We start from the raw sequence: 24,830 nt of genomic DNA, 5'->3' as shown, positions 1-24,830 counted from the left end.
CCTTACTGACTGACTGGGAGTCTGGGATTTATATCTGTCTAACGCTAAGGTAAGAGACAGTTAATATTATATTATACATAGCCTACACATAATCTACTGAATGAATAGAGATGTTTTTATTATAATAGGATAAAATTGGTTTCTCCTGACCTGCAGTTTACTAAGAGCTGGAGTCAGAGAGACCCCTTCTACTGATCACACTCTGTAGCAAACTCACAATCTAGAGCTATTTAACACAAAATAAACTGCATAATGTACTGCACCTTTCATTTAACTCTGAGAATGTGCAACCAAATGGACCATGCATTTCTCAGGTTACACTCCTAGTTAAATGCCTAAATAAGGCTAAAACTTAAGGATTTTACTGTGAAGCTATACTTTTCATTGGACAATATGATTTTACAAATCTCAAATCTGTTCCTCACAAGTGTATTTTTATATATTTCTGTTATTGTCGGGTGGTTGCATTCAAGGTTCAAGGTTGCATTAGATCAAAACCCAGAGAGAGAGAGAGAGAGAGAGAGAGAGAGAGAGAGAGAGAAAAGTGTTGCAAGCCAACACCAGCCAGACTTGTGGAAAAGAACTGAACTGAGTGAACGCTGTTCCAGATGCCTGCCAGAGCTTTACGTCACCATGGTATCCAAACAAACTCATAAAAGAGTGGAGGTGTGCATAGTCTGTTTGTGTGTGTGTGTGTGTGTGTGTGTGTGTGTGTGTGTGTGTGTCACTGTGTGTGTGTGTGTGTGTGTGTGTGTGTGTGTGTGTGTGAGACTGTGTGTGTGTGTGTGTGTGTGTGTGGGTGGGTGGGTGCGTGCGTGTGTGTCTGCATGTGTCTGCGTGTGTGTCTGCATGTGTGTGTGTGTGTGTGTGTGTGCGTGCGTATGCGTGTTGGAGGGGTTACAAAGTCAAATTAAATTGCAGTTGTGGAAAGTTTGAAACATTCTGTAGAAGCTCAGTGCTGGAATATGTAGCCTATACATATAAAAGTAACAATACCACATGCAGTAGAACAAATACTAGGCCTACACATATCTGTACTAATTATGCATTATAATGATCTACTACTACTACTATACATCCATTTAGATAGTGCTTTTCTCGGTAGGCTACTCAAAGTAGCTTGAAAATGTATACATTTCTGTTACTGTAAAGGTAGCCATGAAGTTGATTATGGCTCATTTTGCATCGTATGATTGTTTTGTATGCATCGTATTATAATTATGTGTTCATATGGTGGTTCAGAAACCTGTCCTCTTCTAATAATCAATGGAAACTACAGCCTTTCTTTTCCTGGAAAGTTAGCATGCTGAAATAGAAGCCAAAGTGCCTACAAAATGATGTCACTGGTAGTCAGTTTCTGAACTGTCCACTCCTCTGAGACACAGACAGAAATGGTACCATCTTATAATGAGCATAAAAGAGGTTCAATTATATGTCACATTTATTGCATCAACTGATCACAATTATTTGAGATAATCACAACTATTCTTTTGCATTATATCCATCATAATCGTCATAATCATTTCCATGATGAAAAATATTTATAACTTTCAAAACCTTTCAAAAATAGTGGAAATGGCAGACCTACAAGCTCAAAACCACTATTCATATAAAGTAGGCCTATATGTAACTTTAACTTATTAAACTTCCCAGTGTGCCTTAAAGCCAAACAGAAATGTTCAAATGTTCAATGACAATTCAATCGCTAATTGCAATTATTTGAGCTGCAATCACTTGTCAAGTAAAATTCCATAATCGTGACAGCCCTATAATGAAGATAAGGTTGACAATTGTTCCTTTAATTTACCGAGGCCATGTGTTTGCAGTCTGTTTATAACGTTGCCATGCTCCGTGGAGACCCGAGTTGGACGTGGCTCCACTTGAGCTGCTGCCTCCTGCTGGCAGGGTGGTCCCCGGGCGTGGGAGCGGGCGCCAGGGGGGCTACGGGACCCCCGCCTCTGGCAGGGTGGTCCCCGGGCGTGGAAGCGGGCGCCAGGGGGGCTACGGGACCCCCGCCTCTGGGTGAGCCCGACCTGGCCGACGGCGGCGGGGAATGGGGCTCCGGTTCCTTCCTGTTCCCAGACCTTCTCCACAGCAGCAGCTTCCCGGCCGATGGACCCCCCTTCATAATGGAGACCCCAGGAGAGCCGGCCAACTGCACGGAGCGCTTCTGGCTGCCCGCCGCGGCCCCCTCCTCCTCAGTGTGCTGGGACAGCGCGGCCGGACCCGAGGAGTTCCAGAGGTCACGTCTGCTGGTTCTCCAGAACCGAGCCGCCCTGCAGGCAGTGTCCACCTCCAGGTTATAGAACCACTTAAACCGTATACATATGGTTGACCGGAGTCCCTCAGGGCTCTATACTACTAGTGTATTTTTTCTTCTGTTTCTGCTAAAGCTTTCCTCACAATACGGATGCTGGGGTTTAAGTGCTTAAAGGGATATTTCATTTTATCATCTACTCAGGCTCATGTGAACACCCCAGACAGTTTTTAAGTTGCTCGATTCAATATTTAGATATTTGATATTAATTTTATATTCTACCAAAAGAAACCAAACTCCATGGTTTTTACACTAACTATACTGTAACTTGTGCCCACCTCCAGTGGGGTGGAGGAGGGGGGAGCGTCGTACCAGCAGCAGGCCAGGGAGGAGGTGCGGGGGGTGTTGTCGGACCACCGCAGTGTGCAGGAGACCGTGGACACCGTCAACAAGGTCTTCATCTCTCTGCAGGAGAAGAGGAGAGAGGGGCAGGAGCAGAGGACCTTCTCTAGGTAGGACACAGAGAGAGAGACATACAGAAAGAGAGTGTGTGTGTGTGTGTGTGTGTGTGTGTGTGTGTGTGTGTGTGTGTGTGTGTGTGTGTGTGTGTGAGTGAGTCGACAATGCGTGTTGCATGACATGATACAAAAGGAGCTGAAATAGTCAATTTAAAAGCTCCCAAGGTCATGTTTTGATCTGCTATTTCTGCTGCGTTTGAAATATTTTAGACATTGTGGCGCCTGTGGGTTCTTTTTTATAAATATCGACAAGCATTAACGAGCTTGTGACTAAATAATGACCGGATCTGTTGGAACACATGTTTTGTGTGTGTGTGCGTGCGTGCGTGCGTGCGTGCGTGCGTGCGTGTGTGTGAAAAGTAACTGTTTCCATCCAGCAGGAATAAACCTTGTATCTCCATATTCAACCGCTCCCCCCCCCCCCCCCCCCCCCCCCCTAGAAGGTTTCCACTGGACAGAAACGGCATGTTTTTTGGGGGGGGATCGGCGTTGTTAAAATTCCTCACCCGTGATGTCAACTTCATTGGCGTCTGCTGGGAACCTATCCCACTGGGTATTCTAGAGGAAAACTGGTCCACTTCTCACCAAATACACTGATCCAAGGTCAGTTTGGGGTTTCTGCCTTCTGCTGGGAACCAAATTACTTTTACGCAGCGGTGGAAAAAACGTTTTCTGATTTATTTTTACTTAACCCATTAAAACTTTCACGGATTTTAACCATATTTTATACTTTAGCTATTGTGATGAGGTGTAGTGCAGTGTGTAAGGCTATAAACATACTTGGTTACTTAGTTTCCTTTCCACCCCTGACTTTAATTGCAGTGAATGTTGAATCCTAAATCGGTGTGTTGTGTGGACTGTCATGCACGGTAAAAAAAAAAAAAAGAATCTTTCCAGACACAGCTGAGCCATCTGTTTCTGTTACACCTGGGTATGACCAAGGTTGATCACAAGAGTAATTTCAGCCAGGCCCTATTATATAAAACTAAAGTTACATGAATATAAAATATATTTTTGTAACCACTTAAACCCTTTGTACTTTGTTGACTGGTGTCTCAGGGTGGTCTAGGCTATACTCGGCAGGCACGTGCATGGGGGGGGTTCTTTTTTTTTGTCTACATAAGAACATGTGGGGGGCCAATGTGTGGCTTGTGTGGGGGGCCAGTAAGGGCTTATGTGGGGGGCCAGTAAGGTTTGAGCCCCTGCCCCCTCAGTGCTCTCTGCACAGCCCCCGGACCCCTCCCCTTTCCCTCGCCTATCAATGCTATAGCTTGTTACTGTTAGTTTGTAGATTGGCTACTTAAAGAATGTTCACAGAATGTTTGTCTATTATGATTAGGGTTGGGATCTGGAACCGGAGGAAATTCACCAGAGGAAGTTTAAGGACCACCATAACTCTGAGAGTGTACAAATGGAAACAAAGGGACCCGTAAGGGACGTAGGGTTACAGACCTGTAAGGGTCCATTTGGTTCCATTTGTACACTGTCAGAGTTACAGTATAGAGTAACCCAGAGCGTCCCTGGACCTCACTTTGAGAACCAGTGAAGTACGTAGTGTATACAATACTGTAGGAATATATAGGAATTGTTAAAGGGAACTGATAAGGGATCAGATCAGGGGAATTGTTAAGGAACCGGAATAAACCGGAATAGTTAAAATCCTAAAGGACCCCAACTCTATAATTATGACGTCATGGTCTAAGACATATCTATGACGTAGGACTCCAAATTTGGACAAGGATTAAAGGTAAATACCTCAAAAAGCATAACACACATGCCTTTACACAGCAGAAAGCGGAGGGATGAGCATGCAGTAAAATGGCCTTGAATGAAGTTTGATAGACGTTTTGTGTCTTTAGAATCAGAACAAGTCCTGCATTTTACTCCGGTTTGCAACTGGGCCTGTGGAGGGATTCCTGCGTTCATAACCAGCAGGACAGAATAACACGACAGCTGCGAGGGACATACAGATAAAGTCTTGCATAATGAATCCCGATGAGAAGGAGGACTGCGAGTGTGCAGTGCCACCACAGACCAGCACCGCCCCGGCACCACAGGCTGACACAACCCCGGCATGCGGACACCACAGGGAATACGAGGAGAATAGAGTAGAAAAACCAGCGAACCAAACGAGGCGTGCAGCGGCCAAGCACCTGATAGAGCGATATTACCGCCAGTTAACCAAGGGTTGCGGAAATGGCTCGTGCTCCAACTCCTGGTGTGCCTCGTCGACGGACTTCTGCCACATGGGCAACAACACGGCGGCGGCCAAGGCTCTGGAGCTCTACAAGACAAATGCCAAGCTCTGTGACGCCCACCCGTCCATCACCTCTACCTGCCTAAAGAGCAGCGGCCAAAAAGACTCGGCATGTGGCATGGGCCAGGAAATGAACCATGGCAAGGATGTGTGCTCTATAAAGACTGATGTTAAAGAGGTGACCTACCTGACGGAGGAGAAGGTGTATGAGCTCTTGGACATGTGTCGCGAAAACGAGGACTACGCCCCTCTGATCCGGGTCATCGGCCGGGTGTTTTCCAGTGCGGAGAGCCTGGTGCAGAGTTTCCGCAGGTCCAAGCCCCACACCAAGGCGCAGCTGCAGTCTCTGCAGGGTAATGACGAAGATGAGGGTGAGAAGGAGGCGCCCGCCTGCTCCGCTATGGCCAAGGAGGCCTCGTCTACCTCTGCCCTGTTGCAGCTCAGCGAGAGCTCTGTGGGCGATGGCGTACAGACGCTGGGGCCAGACGAGGTGTCAGTCGACATCGAAGCGGTGCGGCGGGTCTATGGGCGCGTGTTGTCAAACGAGAAAGTGGAGGCGGCTTTCCTCAACGCGCTGGTGTTCCTGTCGCCCAACGTGGAGTACGACCTGGCGTACCACAAAGTGTACTGGCGCGTGCCCGACTACCTGAACCTGTTCGTCATCGTGATGGAGAACAGCAACCTGCACAGCCCTGAGTACCTGGAGAGCGGCGCCCTACAGCAGTTCTGCAAGGCCATGAGCAGGCTGCCGCCGGCCGCCCTCGCCAAGCTGGCGTGTGTGTGGTCGCGCCATGGTGCGGCACGCATCCGCAGCATGACAGAGACCTTCCAGCACCTCATCACCTGGAAGGTGATCAGCAACGACTTCAGCAAACACCAGCTGGTGAACCACGACGACGGCGTGGTAGCGGCCACCAAGTGCTTGAAGGTGGTGTATTATGCAAACATGCTGGGTGGCGAGCTGGACAGGGGCCACAACGAGATGACACTGCAGCTTCCAGGAGAGGAACGTCGCAACAAGAGGGTGACCAGCATAGACCCACTGGAGGCGGAGCTGGGTGTGAGCGCCATCGACTGCCGGCACCCACTCGTGCCCTTCGAGGAGTTCGTCAATGAGCCCCTCAATGAGGTGCTGGAAATGAAAGAGGACTACACCTTCTTCCGGTTGGAGAAGGCGCACAAGTTCTCCTTCATGACGTGCCCGTTCATCCTCAGTGCTGTCACCAAGAACCAAGGCCTCTACTACGACAACCGCATCAGCATGCACAGCGAGCGGCGTGCCAGCGCGTACAACAGCATAGTGCAGGGCCACCAGCACTTTGACCCATACCTGAGGCTCAAAATACGCAGGGACCACATCATCAACGACGCCCTGGTCACGCTGGAGAGGATCACGACGCGGAAGCCCGCTGCCTTGAAGAAACAGCTGTATGTGGAGTTTGCAGGAGAGCAAGGCGTTGACGAAGGAGGTGTGTCCAAAGAGTTCTTTCAGCTGGTGGTGGAGGAGATCTTCAACCCGGACATTGGTATGTTCACGCACGACGAGAGCACCAATCTGTTCTGGTTCAACCCGTGGTCGTTTGAGAATGAGGGCCAGTTCACGCTTATCGGCATCGTGCTGGGCCTAGCCATCTACAACAGCTGCATTCTGGACGTACACTTCCCCATGGTGGTCTACAGGAAACTCATGGGCAAGAAGGGCACTTTCAGCGACCTCGCCAACTCCAGCCCGGTTCTGTACCAGAGCCTCAAGGAGATGTTGGAGTACAAGGGGAGCGTCGAGGACGACATGATGATCACCTTCCAGATCACCCAGAAGGACCTGTTTGGGAACGTGCACACACACGATTTAAAGGAAAACGGAGACAAGATCCCGGTCACAAATGAAAACCGGAAAGAGTTTGTTGACCAGTATGCAGACTACATCCTGAACAAGAGCGTTGAGAAGCAGTTTGACGCCTTCAGGAAAGGCTTTCACATGGTGACCAACGAGTCGGCGCTCAAGTACTTGTTCAGACCCGAGGAGATCGAGCAGCTCATTTGCGGGAGCAGGAACCTGGACTTCCACGCGCTTGAAGAAACAACGTTATACGACGGCGGTTACAGCAGAGACTCTCGGGTCATCAGGGAGTTCTGGGAGACGTTGCACTCGTTCGACGAGGAGCAGAAGCGACTGTTTCTGCAGTTCACCACGGGCACGGACCGAGCACCTGTGGGTGGCCTGGGGAAGCTCAAGATGACCCTTGCCAAGAACGGTCCCGACGCGGACAGGTTGCCTACGTCTCACACCTGCTACAACGTGCTGCTGCTGCCCGAGTACTGCAGCAAGGAGAAGCTGAGGGAGAGACTGCTCAAAGCCATCACCTACGCCAAAGGGTTCGGCATGCTCTGAGGAGGCGCCGTCTCAACGTCGGCTCCGGGGACCACCAGGGTTGAGAGAGTCCCCCAAGTTAAAATCAGATTTTGAAGTGTAGATTGTGGTTCCAGAGCAAGACAAAAACATCAAATGGGGGTCAGTGGTCCTCCTAATGCATATCAAACTGGGGGTGTTCAGAATCACTGAATAAACTACTGTATTATAGGCCTACTGGATCACAGTGCTTATTAAATTCTGAGAGCATGCAAAGGGAACCAAATGGACCTTACAGGTTCATTTTGTTCCATATGGTCTCTGAGTTTCAGAACCTGAGGTTGAGAAAGTTATCAGCCACACAAATCCTCACCCACACACCTTGTCCTCGACACCCTTATCCGTACGTATGTAAAAAGCTGACTAAAAGACTTGTGAAGGGGGAGACGTAAACAGAAAAAAGGAAGAAAAACTAAATCTAAATCAAATAAAACAGAATAAAAACAGACAGTCTGAACTCACAAGTTGTGTTCACAATAGTGGGGAAAATATTTTTTGTGCGCAGCGTATTTACATACAAAGCCAATGGAAAGACGTGGCTTGGCCCGATGTTGCATTGAGTGGTGCAAATTAAGCATTTATCCGCTTCGGGTGTCGCTTAAATTTACACTGAGGATTTTACAGTGAACCATGCAAAAACAGCTGAAGCATACTGGCAGCATGCAAACAAAGTTTGCATCTGTCCTGTGGGAAATACAGTCAAACAAGTAGTCAATTCCTACAGTAAAACTATAACTAGTCACACAACTGAAAAAATAAACTAAATCGTACAATGTAGCCTATACTGAGTATATATGGTGAAAACTATAATAATGAGATGCATTTGAATGCATCACTTTTCTGGGACTGAAGTAATCTGATGTTTCTGTTGATTTGATGGACATGTTGTCAACATAGTTAGTGTCGGGTGATAGGCTACTTTTCTATTCAAAACCGTCTCTCACTTTTTTTTTCAATAGAAAAAAGAACCATGTGTTCCAATGGAATAGATCTGATGTAGTATTATTTAGTCACAAGATATAGTGTTAATACTTTTCATTGGTTTAATATTTATAATGCAAGTAAATGTAATGTAATTATAGTTGAACTTGTGATGTTGTTGAATTTGTAGATTTGATTTGCACTACCTTAGCTAAATAAATCAACATAGCATCAAAATCAGTTCAACCACTTTAGCCCTATACTATACTGTACACCTGCTATATGAAAATAGCAGATCGATTTTACGACCGAAGTGTTCCTCGGGCTTGCAAGCCTGAGGAAGGTCGTTTATTCATCTAAATAAAAGCCCTTGAACCAGCAAGTGGCAGTGTGCAGGCCTCCCTCCTTCTACACATATACAGTAATGACATGCCCAAAATAGGGATAGATTATGAACCCATTATCGTACAATGAATGCACTTCAAACCTGACGACGTGAGGGAGATGAGTGCAGTGATGCAGAGATCTCCATTGCCTGTATATGGGCATAAAAGGAACACAGACAAACGGAGGAGTACAACAGGTATTGCATAACCAGCTGGGGAATGCATTCACAACTTGCATTGTACCCGAGTAGGCCGGTGCCACGTCAAGTTATTATTAATTTATGATCAATTATTTATTCATAATCGGTTAAAATGAAACCCATGAATTCCATTAACGGTAGCATTGTATTGATGGTTTTATGTTTCTTCCACTTCTAGCATGAAGGAGCAGATTGCCAGCACAAGGGACGCCATGGATCACAGGGAGTACATGTTCAAGCTACTAGAGAAGCAGTTCTCCAGCCTGGAGAAGTCTTTATTGACCATGCAACATCGACTGCAAAAACTACTGCCTCACTGACAATGTGCTGTTGACTCTCTAGGAAGCAGGCAGCATTTTTTTTCTTCCCAGTGTTTCAAAGAGCAAGCTAGGCACAGCAAGTCCAATCTCAATGACATATCCCTCTGTATTTATTGCTAACACGTTGTGGGCTTGTATATCGGCTATTTTCGCTAAAAACTAATTAAATAAATACAAATTTAAACCTGAGAAATGAGTGTTCGCAAAAACATTCTGTGTAGTTGTATATTGCGTTAGTGAGGTTATCACAAAATCCCAAAGCACACTGGCACTTGTCCCACATGTGGTACTGGTGGAAACTACTTGAAAGCCACTGCTCTAGTGCCACCTTGTGTATTCCAGTCAATATGGTGATTATTAGCAAACATTATCTAAAGCAGTTTAGTTTAGCAAATACATGCATGCTCAGGACATTAAAAGAACACTCATTCAAACTGCAACCCAGAACCCATTTTTTAAATACACATTATTTTAACCAATTTGTTTGGTAGACTCGAGTATGTTAATATTACAAGTAGACCATTTTCTGGTTGATAAGTGGTACTGCCTCAAGCATATAAGCGCAATACTGTATCACCCCAGCCATGACAGTAGGCCTACAACAAATGTTGTCTCCCATGCAGGACGTCCCAGGTTTGAACCATGATATTCATGTTTTTGGTGTGTTAAGCAAAACTCTGCACTTGCTAAAGGAGCTGCAGGTGATTTCTTTTTGTATTGTTAAAATGTGTAGTTTTAAAATGTTTAAACCTCTATATTGTGATAGTAATTGCTATAGTGTTTGTTCAGTAGCAGGTCTCCGTCTCTACAGCTCTTTAATAAACTAACAATACATTTTCAACAGACAACTCTATACATAATTATGTTTAAAATGTGTCTGCTAATTTTTTTTGTTTAGGTTTTTATCACTTCCAAGTTCACAACCTTAAAAAGTATTTTCTGTTTAATAATGAGCTGTAGACGGGTTATGGGTTAAGCCTTGGTTACTGGACAAACACTCTAGCAATGATTTCAACATAAGATATTTAACACATGATTTCAACAAGAGAAAACGATATCACATACACCTCCTTTAACAGCATCATGATGAAGCATCAAAGTCCTTCAAAGTCAAAGTCTTCCTGTAAGACAAGACGCTTGTGGTGTAAAATAGGTCAACTACAGTATAGCATGGTTTTGAGTCTTTATTGTGAAACAGCCAGACTTGTTTGTTTACACTACAAATATTCACATCTGTTCAGAACAGTGGTTGTTTGCATCTTCCAACACAGTGCAGGTACTCACAGTAACTTGAGTAGTTAAAGATACTACAAAATAATATTTAAATGGTACTGTACTGTCAACTAAAACAGCAATGCTAGGCTTCAACAAACGGCAATTAAGAACTAAGAATAGCATAAGCAAAGAAAGATCCTGTTCATTTCACAGATGGTGTGAGCATGATCAAGGTAAAACATTAATGACCACATGGGTTTAAAGACAAGGTTTTCAAAAGTAAAAAACAAAACAAACAAAAGAACAGCGTAAACACTTTCACCAGGGATCATGAAACCCTAGGAGCCACGTTCTATAGTTTGTTTTACAGATCTTGTTAAAAAACTACAGCAGGGTAAAACATGATAAGTCTGCAGAAGGCTGACCTTGGCTTACACATTGATGTCAGACCTGGGTTTTTATTAATTTTTGTTTCTGACATTTTGAAAAATGCCCAAAACACGCTAAACTGAAAGCAGTAAAAGACCTGAGGTATTGCTGCTTCGTCTGTGTGGAATGGATCATGTTGGTCCATGAAATCGAATGATAGCACAGGAAAACAGTCCCTACCTTCCGTGAAGGACCACTTCACCCATTGTCAACCTTATCTTCATGTAGCCTAATCACTCCTCTCCTCACAAATGCTCACTATAAAATGGCAACATTTCTGTCTACACTGTGTGTCTCAGAGGACAGTTCAGAAACATGCCATAGACATCAATGATAGTAGGCATTGTTGGAAATGTCAAAGATTTCAAACCTGTTATAATTAATTATTTATGCAAGCACAATGGCTTCTATCGCAGCATGCCAATTTTCCAGGATATAATGAATATTAGTTGAGACCAACAAGCCATATTGCTTCAAAATAAAACCAAGCCAGGCATGTAAAACACACTAGAGATAGTAGATATCCTAATGATTCAGGCATAAACACCTACAATAAAATAAAAACATGCTTTACTAGAAAAAAGAACAGTACTGTAGCCTACACTAATTTATTTTCTTTGGTAAACTATCATCTCTCAAATTTGTGATATGGCGTTATCATTTCCTTTAAGGCTGCATAAAGCGATGTAATTTCCACAACTTACATGATTGTTCCAGCTGTTCTAGTATTTGCCTTTAGCCACTTAGTTATTATAGGAATTACTGATTATGGTGTCAATCATCAAATATCTCACTGTGTAAATATGTGAAAGTGCCAATAATCATCCGCAAAATATTGTTATATTGCTAGAGGTATTTGGCCAAAATAATATTGTGATATTCGATATTCCCCGTATTACGTTCAAAATGTGGAAGAGCTAGATGTCACTATGCCAAATGAATGCAGTGGTGTTTCTTTGAACCTCTTGGTACCATCTATAGGTCGATTTATGCTTTGCGTGACAAGTGTCAAATGACGCGTCACACGATCAAAGGGACGCCAACGATGACAGAATGTGTCACATATCTCTGTAACAGAATGAACGGTCACAGACGACTTCATGAAATGTTGACTGGTTGGGAAGGTAAAGTAGCCTAAGCTCCCGTTACCATGCACGAGACTACATTCACTTCCTTCTTTACATTTTGTGGTGACACTGTCGGTGAGCCGCAGACAAGTATGGATGCTCAAAACACTGAATGAGTGGTGGACAGTAACTAAGTACATTTACTTGAATAGCCTACTGTACTTAAGTAAGTTTTAGTGTTTGTCTTTAAGCACATCCATTTCATTCCACTACATCTCAAACAGAAATATTGTACTTTGACTGGAACAAGTAAAATATGAATTAACCACTTTAGCCCCATTAATATAGCATAATCTACAAGTTCACAACATGTCACAGAGCAGCAGCACAGTGGAAGCTTGTAGATCTGCTATTCAAAAATGTATTGGAAGATTTCAGTGTCTTTTGTTTTTTTTTGTACATTTCTTTTAGAGATGTTCTACATTTTACAACAGCAATGCATGTATATAAAAAAGGAAATGCACTTCATAATTTGTACCTTCTAGAGTCGCTCAAAGCATAAACTGACCAGGTTTATGTAGGCCGCTTCAGGAGAAAGTCTGTCCTTGGTAGAGTCCTGCCGTTTGCATCACGTTCAATTCTGTGCAGTCTAGAACGCCACCTGTCCTATCCTGAGTCTCTTCCACTTGTCACCGTTTGCTCCGGGTACATGCACGCACCCATGTGACATTTTTAGTGACGGAATCATGGCCGGCGTGCTTTCAGATGTCTGTGTCCTCCTCCTGCATGTGCTCCAAGGTCTTCAGGTAATCTTTGGCCAAGATCTTCTGCGGGAGGATGTCTGTAAATTCAAATGAAGAAAGTGCAATGAAATCAAGCAGTTGTTCATAAACATAACGGAGCCAAATAAATATCATTTTGGGGGTCCTTGAAATTAAAACATTTGAAAAACATTTGATTAACCACTTAAACCCCAGCATCCGTATTCAATGCCTCGTAACGTAGATCGGCAATTTCCTAGTCTTGCGTAGCGATACTAATATCACTGCGTGGATATTAGTCTCGTCCCTCTCAGTGTTAGATTTTTTTCTGCAATGTCCCGCCCCATATTTGTATACTGGGCCCGGGTTGGTTATAGCTTGGTTCCAGACAAATCTGGTTGGCTCGTCACCATTTCGGCTGTGAAGTCCTCCCACAATTGAGGGCCAGACTAAATCTACATGGGGCAAAATGCATTGCAAAGGCAGATGAAGGCTGGCTTGCGAGGCTAGCAATTTCCAGCAAAGGTATGTAATGTAGAGCAAAAACAGAAAAGCCACAAATATAGAGCCCTGCTCAACAACGTATGGGGTTTAAGAGGGCTGGGACAGCCTGCATTGTTACTCAGAAAACTGAAATATATTTCCTCCCTCAGACAACATTTGTAATCGTGACAGTCCTATCTGTATCTTTGCCCAGGTGGCATGAGGTCCAAGTAGCGACAGTGTATTTTTTCAGTTTTTTTCCACAAAGCAGAGCAGGGCTGAACGTTACCTGTGAGGAACTGGAAGGTGTCGTTCTCCTCAGCAGAAGCAGCCAGGTCACAGTAGGCCAGAGTGTTTTTGTCTTTGCCTGAGCCGTTGTTAAAGGAGGCCAGAGCCAGATGCTGGACAAACAGCTCCTGTTAAATTAAAACAACCACGATGATGACGACAATCAGAATCAACTTCATTGTCACATCACAGGTTAACAGGTGTAAAGAAGTGGATGCAATTTGTTTTTGTGCAAGCTCCATTACATATATATATATATATATATATATATATATAAAATAATGTGTGTGTGGCCCCAACGACTTCAAATTCAACACACACGTTCCACAACACCACAGGGAGTGCAGTCACAGTGCCCTGCCTTGTCGGTCAGACCCACGGTTGTCCAGAAGCCATCAATGTCTTGTTATGACCGAGTTATTATGACTTTCTCAATTCTGTCAATAAACTAAACTCAGTGCAGCCATACTTTTCAGTAATCACTCCAACGTCCTGCGTACACCAGCCGTTTACAAACACAAACATGAGATTACTGAGTGATTATTACTGACGGAACGTTTCTCAAAATCTGTCAAGTCTTGACAGAGACAATAATAATTGAGCTGCAAAATTGGGTAGGCTATAGGTTTGTTTATCATCGTTTTAATACAATCAGATAGGACTTTTCTGTTTCGTGAATGGGCTGTCAATGGAGCTTATTGCAACTTTAGGAACAGATGGCATTGTGGCTTGCTACTGTATCTCCGTCGATAGCAGATCTACGCGTCGCACCGCAACGCGTGGCCTTGTAGATCTGCTTTCGTCGTAGATCTCGCTGACAGTTCTATATCTATAACCCTGGTCCAGTGGACCAGGCAGGGCACCAGGACCCTAGAGTACCACGGCTAATCTATATCCAGCGGCCAGCCAGCCATACATTACATACCGTGGCCTTGGTGGTGAGGAAAAGAGCCTCCTGGTTGATGTTGGACACATCAGGAGAGCTCTTCATGATCAGCCTCACTCTGGAGATGGGCAGAGAAATGCTGTTCCTACTGGAGGAGGTTGCGGACGCGGAGGGATTCGGCTCCTTGTCCGCAGAGGAGGGCGACACGTTCTCAGACATCTTCATCGGCCAGGAGGAGGTTGTGTTTTTGATTCTTTCTTAAATAACAACACACTGCTGAGCTACTGCTGCACGAGCACGCCGATGCTTCTGACTACTGGTCTATTGTTTTGGTTCTCCTTCTTCTTCTACCGTCTACTACTTGTTACTACTTCCGGCCCCGGTTGGATGCTAGAGATCAGTGGTTCCCCCCGCTGTGGTAAGTGGTATTTCACTTAGGATGAACACGGATCAAATATAAAGATGATGAAGACTTACTTTGATTGATTGATTGATTGATTTAATACTTTATTAGTTAAAAAGGTGTATGTATTAACAGCATAGAAGTACAGTAACACTAAGTCACTACAGGGCTAAAAAAACGTCCTGGGGACTTTCTTGTGGTCCTAAATCGATTCCATTCAATTCATGTATTTATATATTTAACTACCGGTATATTTACTTTCCAAATGGATATTAAAATAGATAGGTAAATATATAGGCCTACAGAAAATAATTAAAAAAGGAGAATTGAACACAGCAGGACCACAATGGAAACAAGGATACAGGGACGGGGTTACACACCAGCATTCCGAGGGATAGGTGGGCGACGGTATTTATAGATTATGATGACGTCAGAATCGATAAATACGTCTACGAGAGTCTAAATCGGGGCACGTCGAATAGTCGATGTAAAATTTGCAATAATTACTAAAGAACCCGTTTTAGCAGTCCCATTCCGACATGAGGGTGGCGCTACACTTTGATCCGATCAGAATTGCACATCACCACAGTCACCAGAAGTCGCAGACGACAACAACAGAAGAACCCAGCAGCGGTTTGTATGTTGACTTTATAAACCATCTGATTCTAACAATAACATACTGTCTTAATCCTGTATTTATAGACTTCGCGTCGCTCGCCGAAAACAAACGAGCCGATAAAACTAACAATGGTTCGCGACGAGTTGAGGATAGCTTTAGATTCGTGTTCGTTTATTTTCGAAGAGCGACAGTCGGTAGTATAGATTCTCCATCAAACACGACGCATTGCATTTCAGGTTCGATGGGAAGAGTTCCTAAACCCAAACCAGTGATTCTTCCAAAAAATAATAATTTCAAGGACCCCCACTTTGATATGCATCAGATCAGTCCACCGACTTCCATTTGATAGCATTAACTCTGGCACCCCAATCTATGCCATAGTGTATAATTCGAGTGTACAAATGGATGTGTACACCCTCAGAACTGTTACAGACATTCACGGAGTGAATTTGGTACTCCTAGTCCTAACTAGCAATCATTTAGTTGGGGATGGGAACCCCCTGGCTGGAAGTTGGACCCCCTCAAGGACCCCAGGTGGTCCCCCAAATGAAAACCCCACGTTGAGAACCATGCCCTAAAGAAAATCAATCAATTCATTTTGTGTATTCACACATTTCTAACTTTCCCCCCCCTAACTTGTTGCATTTGAAACCCCATTTAGGTATCCTATAGTTTCAATGTACAGATTGTTATATTGATGGTGTAATAAAATGGTAAATGGTGCATTTATATAGCACCTTTATCCAAGACGCTTTACAATGATTGTGCATGACATTCACACATCCACCCATTCACACACACATTCATACCACCGATGGCGGGGGAAACCATGCAAGGTGCCAACAGGAGAAATTAGGCGTTCAGTGTCACGCTCAAGGACACTTCGACGGTAACCTCCTGAGCCACTGCCGCCCTATATCGTTTAAACGTATGCTAGGTTCTTGGTTTCCATGTGATCCTAACTTCTTGAGGCACTGACTACAGTGTCTCTCTACATTCTATGTATTTATAATATGTTTACAGTGCTTGTTGTGAGTCGCTCTGCCTGAATGAGAGCGGCTGCAAAATACCTACATTGTTTATTGTTTGCCAACAGGTAGTAATCATCACTGGGAGCGTGTTGAGCGCCATGCCGCTGGGTTTGAAGCCGTGCTGCGCGGTCTGCAAGACCACCTCCTCGTCCATGTGGAAGAAGGGACCCCAGGGCGAGATCCTTTGCAATAACTGTACGGGGAAGACCAGCGGGGGGTCTGCGGGACAGACCGTCGCCTCCGTCACCCTGCAGAACAATGGAGGAGGGGGAGGAGGAGGAGGGAAGCAGGTTGGTTAAAACAGCAGCACACTGATGTCATGTTCTTTTTGTATTATTATCTTTTATTTACTTTTGACAATGAATTTACATGAATGAACTGACGTCATGTTTTACAGTCCAAACAGGAGATCCACAGGAGATCTGCACGCCTGAGAAGCACCAGGAACAAAGCCCCCGCCTCTGAGAAGAAGGTGTCAACGAAGGGCAAAGGCAGAAGGCACATATTTAAACTGAAAAATGTGAGTTACTGGGTGTTATAACCAACGCAACAAAGTTGTTTTCCTATTAACCAAAGGTTTGTGTTTTAATAAAACCACAAAATGACAGTTTATTCATGTGATCTCTTTTTCAGCCAATAAAAGCACCGGAATCTGTCTCCACGATCATCACAGCGGAATCTGTTTTTTACAAGGTATAGTGTTCATGATGTTTCCCACACAGTACCATACATGGAGGGATGCATCTTGGTGGCATTCTAATTTATATTGCTTTGTGTGCACTCACCTAATCATTCGTTGCTGTGACTTTGGTCTGCTCTTGTCAAATCCCTTGGATGTTACTTTACTTTATTGGTTTATTTGGATGGGACAGAGTATATATTATTAATGAACATTACATAAAAATGTAATCGGATTTAGCAGAGATGCTCATTTCCATCCATAGTCCCCGGACATTGACCACTAATTAAACCAAACTGACATAACAAGACACAAGAGGACAGCATTCAAAAACAGAATACATTTCAAACACAGTAAAAAGAGAAAATAAGAGTTAAGAGAAATAAGAAAAAAAATTCTGACAGAAGACTTGTGTTCAGAAAAATATCTCCACCTTTCCATGAGATTCACAGGGACATCTTTCTCTGTACATGGCGACACGGCATTCACAGCAGCACTGATTACATGCAGAGCCATATTTTCTGCGCTATTGTTAAAGACGGCAACATCATACTGTAAAGCCAAACAGTAGTAATTGCATAATGATGTATTTTGCTACTATAGTGATTCTCAACCTCTTTAATTAAGAAACCCCAGGTCAATATGCATTAGGCTATGGTTCTCCATCCATCATTCTTAACTACACTGTAAAAACCTTAGCACTAACTTAACTTAATGGAATGGGGCCATTAAGTTCCATACAATTACACTCAATTACAGACCCTTAACTCTTAACTTAAATGTCTTAAAGGACCACTGGGGTACCCCAGAGAACCAGTGATTGTATATGATGTACTATGATTTATGGAGTTTGCTATTGTGCTGTACCCGCAGGGTGTGTACTTTCAGATAGGCGATGTGATCAAGGTGACAGACGAGGACGATGGGAAGTCGTACTATGCTCAGATTCGAGGGTTTGTCCAGGACCAGTACTGTGAGAAGAGCGCCGCTCTGACCTGGCTGCTGCCCACACAAGCCAGCCCCAAGAACGGCTTTGATCCCGGGACTTATATTGTCGGTAAGAAATAGCAGGGAACACCACTAGTGTGGTATATTTGCAACCAGTGACTTGACCTTTATATTTCTCAGTTGCCACGACTGATTTCAATTACAGCGTGCCGTGGGTTCGACTCCCGATCCCGACGGCAAAGGCTGCGTGTCTTCCCCCCCCCATCTCTCTCCCCATTTCCTGTCTACTTTCAATAAAGTTCACAGATTATTATATAAAGTGCTATACCAAACCTTCCAACAGCTCCTGATAAACGGGCGTATTGGGTTTATTTCCCTGCACCGTCGGTGTGTGAATGGGTGAATGTTGCACACATTGTAAAGCACTTTGGTTATAGGTGTTGTATATAAATGCACCATTTCACCATTAATTTACGGTTTCTAGGCCCAGAGGAAGATCTCCCCAGAAAGATGGAGTACCTGGAGTTTGTGTGCCACGCCCCGTCCGAGTACTTCAAGTCCCGGAGCTCTCCGTTCCCGACGCTCCCCATGCGGCCGGAGAAAGGTTACGTGTGGACGCACATTGGACCTACGCCAGCCATCACCATCAAAGAATCCTCTGCCGGGACCAGTTAACAAGACCCCGGGATTCTGGACTTTGTTGCGTTGCAAACAGACACTTTGTACATAAATGTGAAAATGTGCTATTTTAGTCCTAGATATTTGGTGTAGAGGGAAATACTAATGGACCTAGTATAGAGCCCTGCGGGACCCCGGTTAACTCATGTGTATATAGGATTTAAGTGGCTTTTAAATGCAATATAGTGGAGCCAAGTTGATGGTCTAAAATACAGAAGGTATGTCACTTGTTGAAACCTGTCATTTAAAGCTTCAATCTGGGATTTGGACCCGGGTCTCCTGCCTGGGAGACCCACCACATGTACACCTTCCTGTCTACTTGCCTAGTATACCTACCTACTTACCTACCACTCCTTCAAGACAAAATCACCTTCCAAGACAATATATCTCCATGGGAGATTTGATATTGCGCTCGTGCTTCGGGCAGTTCTACTCGTCACTGCAGCTAGTTGAATCGTATTGGGAGTAATGTACCATACAGATTGTTTTATTCATTGAAATAAGTTCCAGATTGCAGCTTTTATACACAAACACAGTATACGCCACATTTTAAGCAGGTTAAAAGACTCATTTATAATCTGGTATTGTGGTATGACCGTGTCTCATGCTGAATAGAACTGATCCTACAAACTATCAATTCCATGATGTGATGGCATATGAATTGTTGAATATATGATGGCATGCACAGCATTCATTGGGTTGTCATTTTTGTATTTGGTATTAAACAGGACACTTTTCCATCAATTTCGGCTATGATTTTCTAAAACAACGTATTGATCTCTCTCTCTCTCTCTCTCTCTCTCTCTCTCTCTCTCTCTCTCTCTCTCTCTCTCTCATCTCTCTCTCTCTCTCTCTCTCTCTCTCTCTCTCTCTCTCTCTCTCTCTCTCTCTCTCTCTCTCTCTCTCTCTCTCTCTCTCTCTCTCTCTCTCTCTCTCTCTCTCTCTCTCTCTCTCTCTCTCTCTCTCTCACTCACACAACTTGAAAGTGTCGAAGTAACTTTTCATCAATTGAAAATGCATCATTTCTGCAATAAAGTAATTCAGTATTATTGTATGTAGACCTACACACATCCGCAAATCCATTATTTATTATTCTATATTATTATTCTTATATATATTTTTGTTTACATTTCAGAATAATTTGTCCTAACCATGTGTATGGTTACAGGCACACACTTTGACACTGTTTTGCTTTGGTTGTTGGATACATGCAAGCCTTCAACTTGTCTATTCCCTGCTGTCAGACTGTCAGTCAATGTATTAAATAAACTGTCACAATCTCTCTCTCCACCACATCCTAACATCACTCACACACAAATCGATCACATAGGCTGCAGAATATTTACATGCCACTGAAACCATAGTTGGTTGCATTGCAAACTTGTGTGACTGTGTGTGTGTTTGTAGTTTATGTGTGAGAGGGGAGTATACAGTTATTGTAGGCCTAATATAGTTCTGTTGTTATTCTCTTCACTGGTGTGTTTGTTTACAGTAGGAGGTCATTTCAATGCTGGGGGACAGAGTTGGATGGCTTCATGCGTGCATTGAGTTCATTGTTGCTGTGCTAAAGCTGTGACACTGAAGGTGACAAAAGTAGACTCCGTTGTCAGAGCCACACTAAGGACATGAGACAGCTGCTTCTAAAAATACCTTCCTCGCTGGGCTAGCGCGACCACCAGAGCCCATGCCTCATTCCTCATTCCACAGTCAAACACAGAGCCCCAAAACCACGATTGCACGACCGGGACAGCAACAGAGGAAGTCAACAAAAACAGAAGGGCCGAAACATGGGGACTACTACCATTAGCTTAAGTTAAGAACCCAGCAGCTGACAGCCTCAAGGGGTCGTGTCCACTGTCCACCAAGACGCGTTTTTATTTACATTTTTTATTGTTTCTTTTTGGTAATGCCAGCAGTAATGACAAGGACCTGAACGCTCTGATTTTGCACTGCATGTGCGGTATCTTATCTGTTTCCCGAGAGTTTAAATATTTTAATATTTTAGGTGAGCACCCTCAGCTGGAGAGAAACACTTTGGTGTACACTGTCACACAGCCTCAGAAGGACTGAAGATCCGACGTGGGTTTGTATTGGACCATGCAGTCTCTAAGGTTCCTCGCGTGCGGAGGGTTTCAGCCAAGCGGTCCCTCCGCTGTGGAGAACCTCAACTGCGTTTCGTTTAACCTCTACCCGCTCCTCTTCAAGGCCTGCTACCTGCGTGAAGAGGCGGAGCTGCTCACGCCCTGGTGCGCGACTGGCCTCTCCCAGAGCTCAACATGCAGAGGCTGCTGGGAAGCACGGCCGACTGCCCCGCGGACCTCACCTCCCGCACCTTGCCGGGTTAGCCTGGAGGCCTTTCTGACCGGCTTGAGGTATAACCACTTAATTAAACCATAGTTAGTTGACCAGAGTCCCCCCAGGGCTCTATGTACCTTCAAACCCTTTTCATATATCAAAAAGAAATAATATTTATCATTGGATAATATTTTATCCACAATTCCATTCTGTATTGATGTTGGTACCACAGGAGCGCTAAAAGGCAAACGTTCAAAATAACAATTCTTCTACATGCTCAAATTGTGTAGACTTCTTGTAAATGAATGCAGATGTTTAACAATAATTTAACTCTTGAGAGCAACATAAACCACTGCTCTACACCAAATAAATTCACCAAAAATAGCCAATCAACAAGCTCGCAACGTGTTGCAATGGAAGGCGTTGTGAGCGGTGATTTTGCCCCCAGAATAAGGGCCGATTCATACTCCTATTTTACCGCTGTTTCGGGCGCTGTAGTGCCGAAATGATTTTGGCTCGTCAGAAATTTTCAGTAGCACCGAAGAGACGACTTTAGACGGTACCCGCCCCCCCCGGAACCTCAAATGACGTCACATTGTAGGATCTACAGAGCCGAACCGACTTTTATTCGGTTCTAAAATAGGAGTATGAATCGGCCCTAAGGATGCTGGCCTGGGGGTTCATAGTTAAATGCTCTCTATATAGGTTGTATGTCGCAGGTTCGCAGCATTCTCTTTGGTCTTGCTTTGGTTCTGTGCGCACCTGATTTGATGGTGTCTGGAGATGATTGACTGTCGATTGATGATTGTTGGTGGATCACAGGTTTTCAGAGTGTGGTTCGTGGCCCCCAGGGGGTTCATCAGGGGGCGACCTGGGGGACCAATTGGAAAGGAGAGGAGGGGAAAGAAATCATGAAAAACTGTCTTAGAATATATTTTCTTTTTTAAACAACACTTTGGCTATTTGGGCGTTCTTTGCATGACAAAGGAAAGGACCCCCCCCCCCCCGGACGAGACGTAGTCTCAACGAAGGAAAATGCTGTTACATTTTGTGTTTCCGTGAAGGATTACGTGCTGAGCCCTGCGACCACGTACGCCAAGACCCTCCACGTGGTGGACCTGACTGGCCTGAAGGACACAGAGCACCAGGCCTGTCCCTGTGGAGCCACACTGGGCCGCTGGGCCAGGACCCTGATGCTCACACAGATGTGTTATGAGACTCTGGTGGCCATGCAGGTATAGGACTATAGTCACACACACTATCATAGCATTTTACCCCACGCTTCATTGTTGTGTTGTTTGTTGGGGGCATAAATGAACTGGTATAATAATAACTGAAATATACAAAGAAATTAGTGACTGTATCAATAATTAAAATACATAATAATGAATAGTCTTTATACAGTATGTGGAAATAGCCGATCTACAGGCTCACAACGTGTCGCATTGTGAGCTTGTAGATTTCATACATTTGAAAACTTTCTGCATAATGATTATGATTTAGATTTCATACATTTGAAAACTTTCTGCATACTGGTTATGATTTAGATTTCATACATTTGAAAACTTTCTGCATAATGATGATTATGATTTTTCTTTACCTTCTACTGTTCCACTTTAAGTACATTTTGATGCACAACACTTTTGTACTTTTACTCAAGTAAATGATGAATACTTTTACTTGAGTTCCTACGTCATTGCTGTGTTGCAAAGTAAAAAAATGTGAGCACTTTTTCCACCACTGCTTGTGACAGCCGGCCTATTAATGTCACGCAGACTGCCGACATCGCCTCGTATGCCTTCCAGACGTCGGTGGAAGTCCGTCTGAACGGTTTTGTGACGGGACGCAACTACGAGCCGGTGGTGCAGGCCTTTCTGCTGCTCCGCCACTGCCCGCTCAAGCTGCGATTTGTCGGGTTCCGCGCCGACTCCATGGAGCTCAAGCAGCTGTTCTACGTCCTCCGCTTGACCGAGCCGGAGAAGTCCCTTACCAAGGTTATTATAGTTCTATTTCTTTTTCTGTTCTAAAGGTATTTTAACCCGGTTCTCCTGTGCCAGTGCTAAAATGTTTAACACTGAACTAGTAGCGCCTGCCTGCTTGCTCAGGGGATAAATCCCATATTGACCTTCCAGATCAGATCATTTCGATGTTTAATCATTTCATCATCTAAATGTCTCAATAGAAGAGCAGGGCGACGGCGACCATACAACCACCCCAATTATATAACTTATATTGTATGAACTATGAACATACTCTGCCCTGTCTATGGTGAAGCTGGAGATGGTGCACAACGTCCCGCTGGAGGCTCCTCACCTGGAGGTGCTGCTGTCCAGGGTGGAGATGCCCAAGCTGCAGTCCCTGACGCTTCCCGCGGGGACACTGGACGTGCGCAGGCTGGGCTCGGACGAGGAGGACCTGCTGGCCACCATCGGGGAGCTGCTGGCACACTTCAGGCACCTGACCGAACTCTACATGGGCTTCTCCACGCTCACCGGACACCTGCGCAGACTGCTGAGGTGAGAGAGGGTCCACAGTCTTCTCTAAAGTAAATAAATAAATCTTTATAGTCATTCATGATTTTACATCAGAGATGCTCAGCAGAACAAAACTGTACAGTAATTACAATCAGTAGTATGACCATGACCAACACTAAAATCAGTGGCAAAACCATTAAAAAATATAAACCTTGACTTGACATATTGTCCTATGTCAGATGAAACCCTACACCAATACTAAATATTGAATCTGAACAACTGCCTGGGGTGCACACAAAAGCCTGCCCTTATTAGTAGACCTACAAGGTGACCACTGTTAAGCCCATCCCTATTGTTTTTTTTGTTTAAATTAGGCCTCTAATCTAGTTGATCTCATGTTCTGTCCTGTCTCTCCAGTCCACTCAACACTCCACTTCAGTGTCTGGAAGTGGCCAACTGCAGCCTGAACCAGGTGGACATGGCGTACCTGGCCAACAGCATCCACAGCGACGCCCTCACACTCCTGGACATAAGCGGACACGACATCTTCGACATTTTCCCCAACACCTTCCGCAAGCTGCTCAGCCACTCCTCGGCCACGCTCACCTGTCTCGTCCTCGAGGAGTGCGGCATTGAGGACGAGCACGTGGACGATTTCCTCCGTGCTCTGGCGCCCTGCCGGGCTCTCCGCAAGCTCAAGCTGCTGGGGAACCCGCTGAGCTCCACGGCGCTGCGGCAGATCTTCTCGGCGGTCAGCGTCGTCCTTCCCGAGCTGAGGTACGTGGAGATGCCGGTGCCGCGGGATTGCTACCCCGACAACGTCACGTATCCCGTGGATGACTCGGCCCTGCAGCAGTACAACCGGGAGGCGTTTGAGGAGGTCAGGGCTGGAGTGATGGGCATCCTGGCAGGAGCCGGGAGGAACGTGGAGGTGTGCACGCCGCTCACGGGCGCCTACGACCCGGAAATCAACGAAACCAGCAATGAGCTGGGGGTTACCATACTGAAGTCCTTCAACAACATCATGGGGAACTTCATTCAGACCATCACTGATGTGGACAACAGGAGGTCCCAAAGTCAGACAAAGTAACCCAGATTTAAATCATGTCATGTCAGCCAAGTCTATGGACTTGGCTGACATGGATGTTTAAGGGCACTTTATGAGGACGTCAGATGTGTCATGTGGCCAATAGCCTATAAATACATTTTGTGACTGGTTTCGTTTTATACAATAACACATTGCATTCATGTCTCGTAGTAGTGGCAGTGAATCTGCAATGAATTAAAAGTGACTCTGCCATATAT

General features: G+C 44.7%; 5 protein-coding genes across 6 annotated transcripts in view; 4 read left to right on the top strand and 1 right to left on the bottom strand.

The window, feature by feature from the left end:
- Window positions 1–1,844: 1,844 nt before the first annotated feature.
- On the top strand, window positions 1,845–9,462 carry LOC308332151 (uncharacterized protein; the record flags this gene model as incomplete). Its single annotated transcript, XM_080787818.1, has 3 exons — window positions 1,845–2,299; window positions 2,602–2,769; window positions 9,128–9,462. 3 exons carry the CDS (start codon window positions 1,845–1,847, stop codon window positions 9,267–9,269), a joined length of 765 nt encoding a protein of 254 aa, XP_080643944.1. The 3' UTR covers window positions 9,270–9,462.
- LOC308332269 (ubiquitin-protein ligase E3A-like) lies at window positions 4,221–9,095 on the top strand. The gene has a single exon (XM_080788066.1). It carries the CDS (start codon window positions 4,761–4,763, stop codon window positions 7,422–7,424), a length of 2,664 nt encoding a protein of 887 aa, XP_080644192.1. The 5' UTR covers window positions 4,221–4,760; the 3' UTR covers window positions 7,425–9,095.
- Window positions 9,463–10,036: 574 nt separating the features above from the next.
- Window positions 10,037–24,830, bottom strand: part of chrac1 (chromatin accessibility complex subunit 1) — a 269,061-nt gene continuing 254,267 nt past the window's right edge. Inside the window, exons 2-4 of the mRNA XM_080787819.1 lie at window positions 14,438–14,714; window positions 13,514–13,640; window positions 10,037–12,821 (exon numbers count right to left, since the gene is read on the bottom strand). Coding sequence (XP_080643945.1) covers window positions 12,742–12,821; window positions 13,514–13,640; window positions 14,438–14,623 — 393 coding nt within the window. The 5' untranslated portion in view covers window positions 14,624–14,714 and the 3' untranslated portion in view covers window positions 10,037–12,741. The remainder of the gene's footprint in view (window positions 12,822–13,513; window positions 13,641–14,437; window positions 14,715–24,830) is intronic.
- gatad1 (GATA zinc finger domain containing 1) lies at window positions 15,342–19,494 on the top strand. 2 transcript variants are annotated; one of them, XM_080787781.1, is made up of 6 exons: window positions 15,342–15,438; window positions 16,517–16,741; window positions 16,849–16,971; window positions 17,085–17,144; window positions 18,004–18,187; window positions 18,563–19,494. In XM_080787781.1, exons 2-6 carry the CDS (start codon window positions 16,550–16,552, stop codon window positions 18,751–18,753), a joined length of 750 nt encoding a protein of 249 aa, XP_080643907.1. In that variant the 5' UTR covers window positions 15,342–15,438; window positions 16,517–16,549; the 3' UTR covers window positions 18,754–19,494. The 2 variants fall into 2 exon arrangements, with proteins under 2 accessions (XP_080643907.1, XP_080643908.1); XM_080787782.1 differs by lacking the exon at window positions 15,342–15,438 and having other exon boundaries at window positions 15,455–16,741.
- lrrc14b (leucine rich repeat containing 14B) lies at window positions 20,471–24,827 on the top strand. Its single transcript, XM_080787316.1, has 5 exons — window positions 20,471–21,129; window positions 22,116–22,286; window positions 22,827–23,045; window positions 23,326–23,567; window positions 23,943–24,827. Exons 1-5 carry the CDS (start codon window positions 20,854–20,856, stop codon window positions 24,613–24,615), a joined length of 1,581 nt encoding a protein of 526 aa, XP_080643442.1. The 5' UTR covers window positions 20,471–20,853; the 3' UTR covers window positions 24,616–24,827.

The sequence above is a fragment of the Protomyctophum bolini genome (genome assembly GCF_963924005.1).
Source record: "Protomyctophum bolini genome assembly, chromosome: 17".
Classification (NCBI taxonomy): Eukaryota; Metazoa; Chordata; class Actinopteri; order Myctophiformes; family Myctophidae; genus Protomyctophum; species Protomyctophum bolini.
The sequence above is the reverse complement of the archived record's forward strand: the minus strand, read 5'-3'. Positions and strand labels throughout refer to the sequence as shown.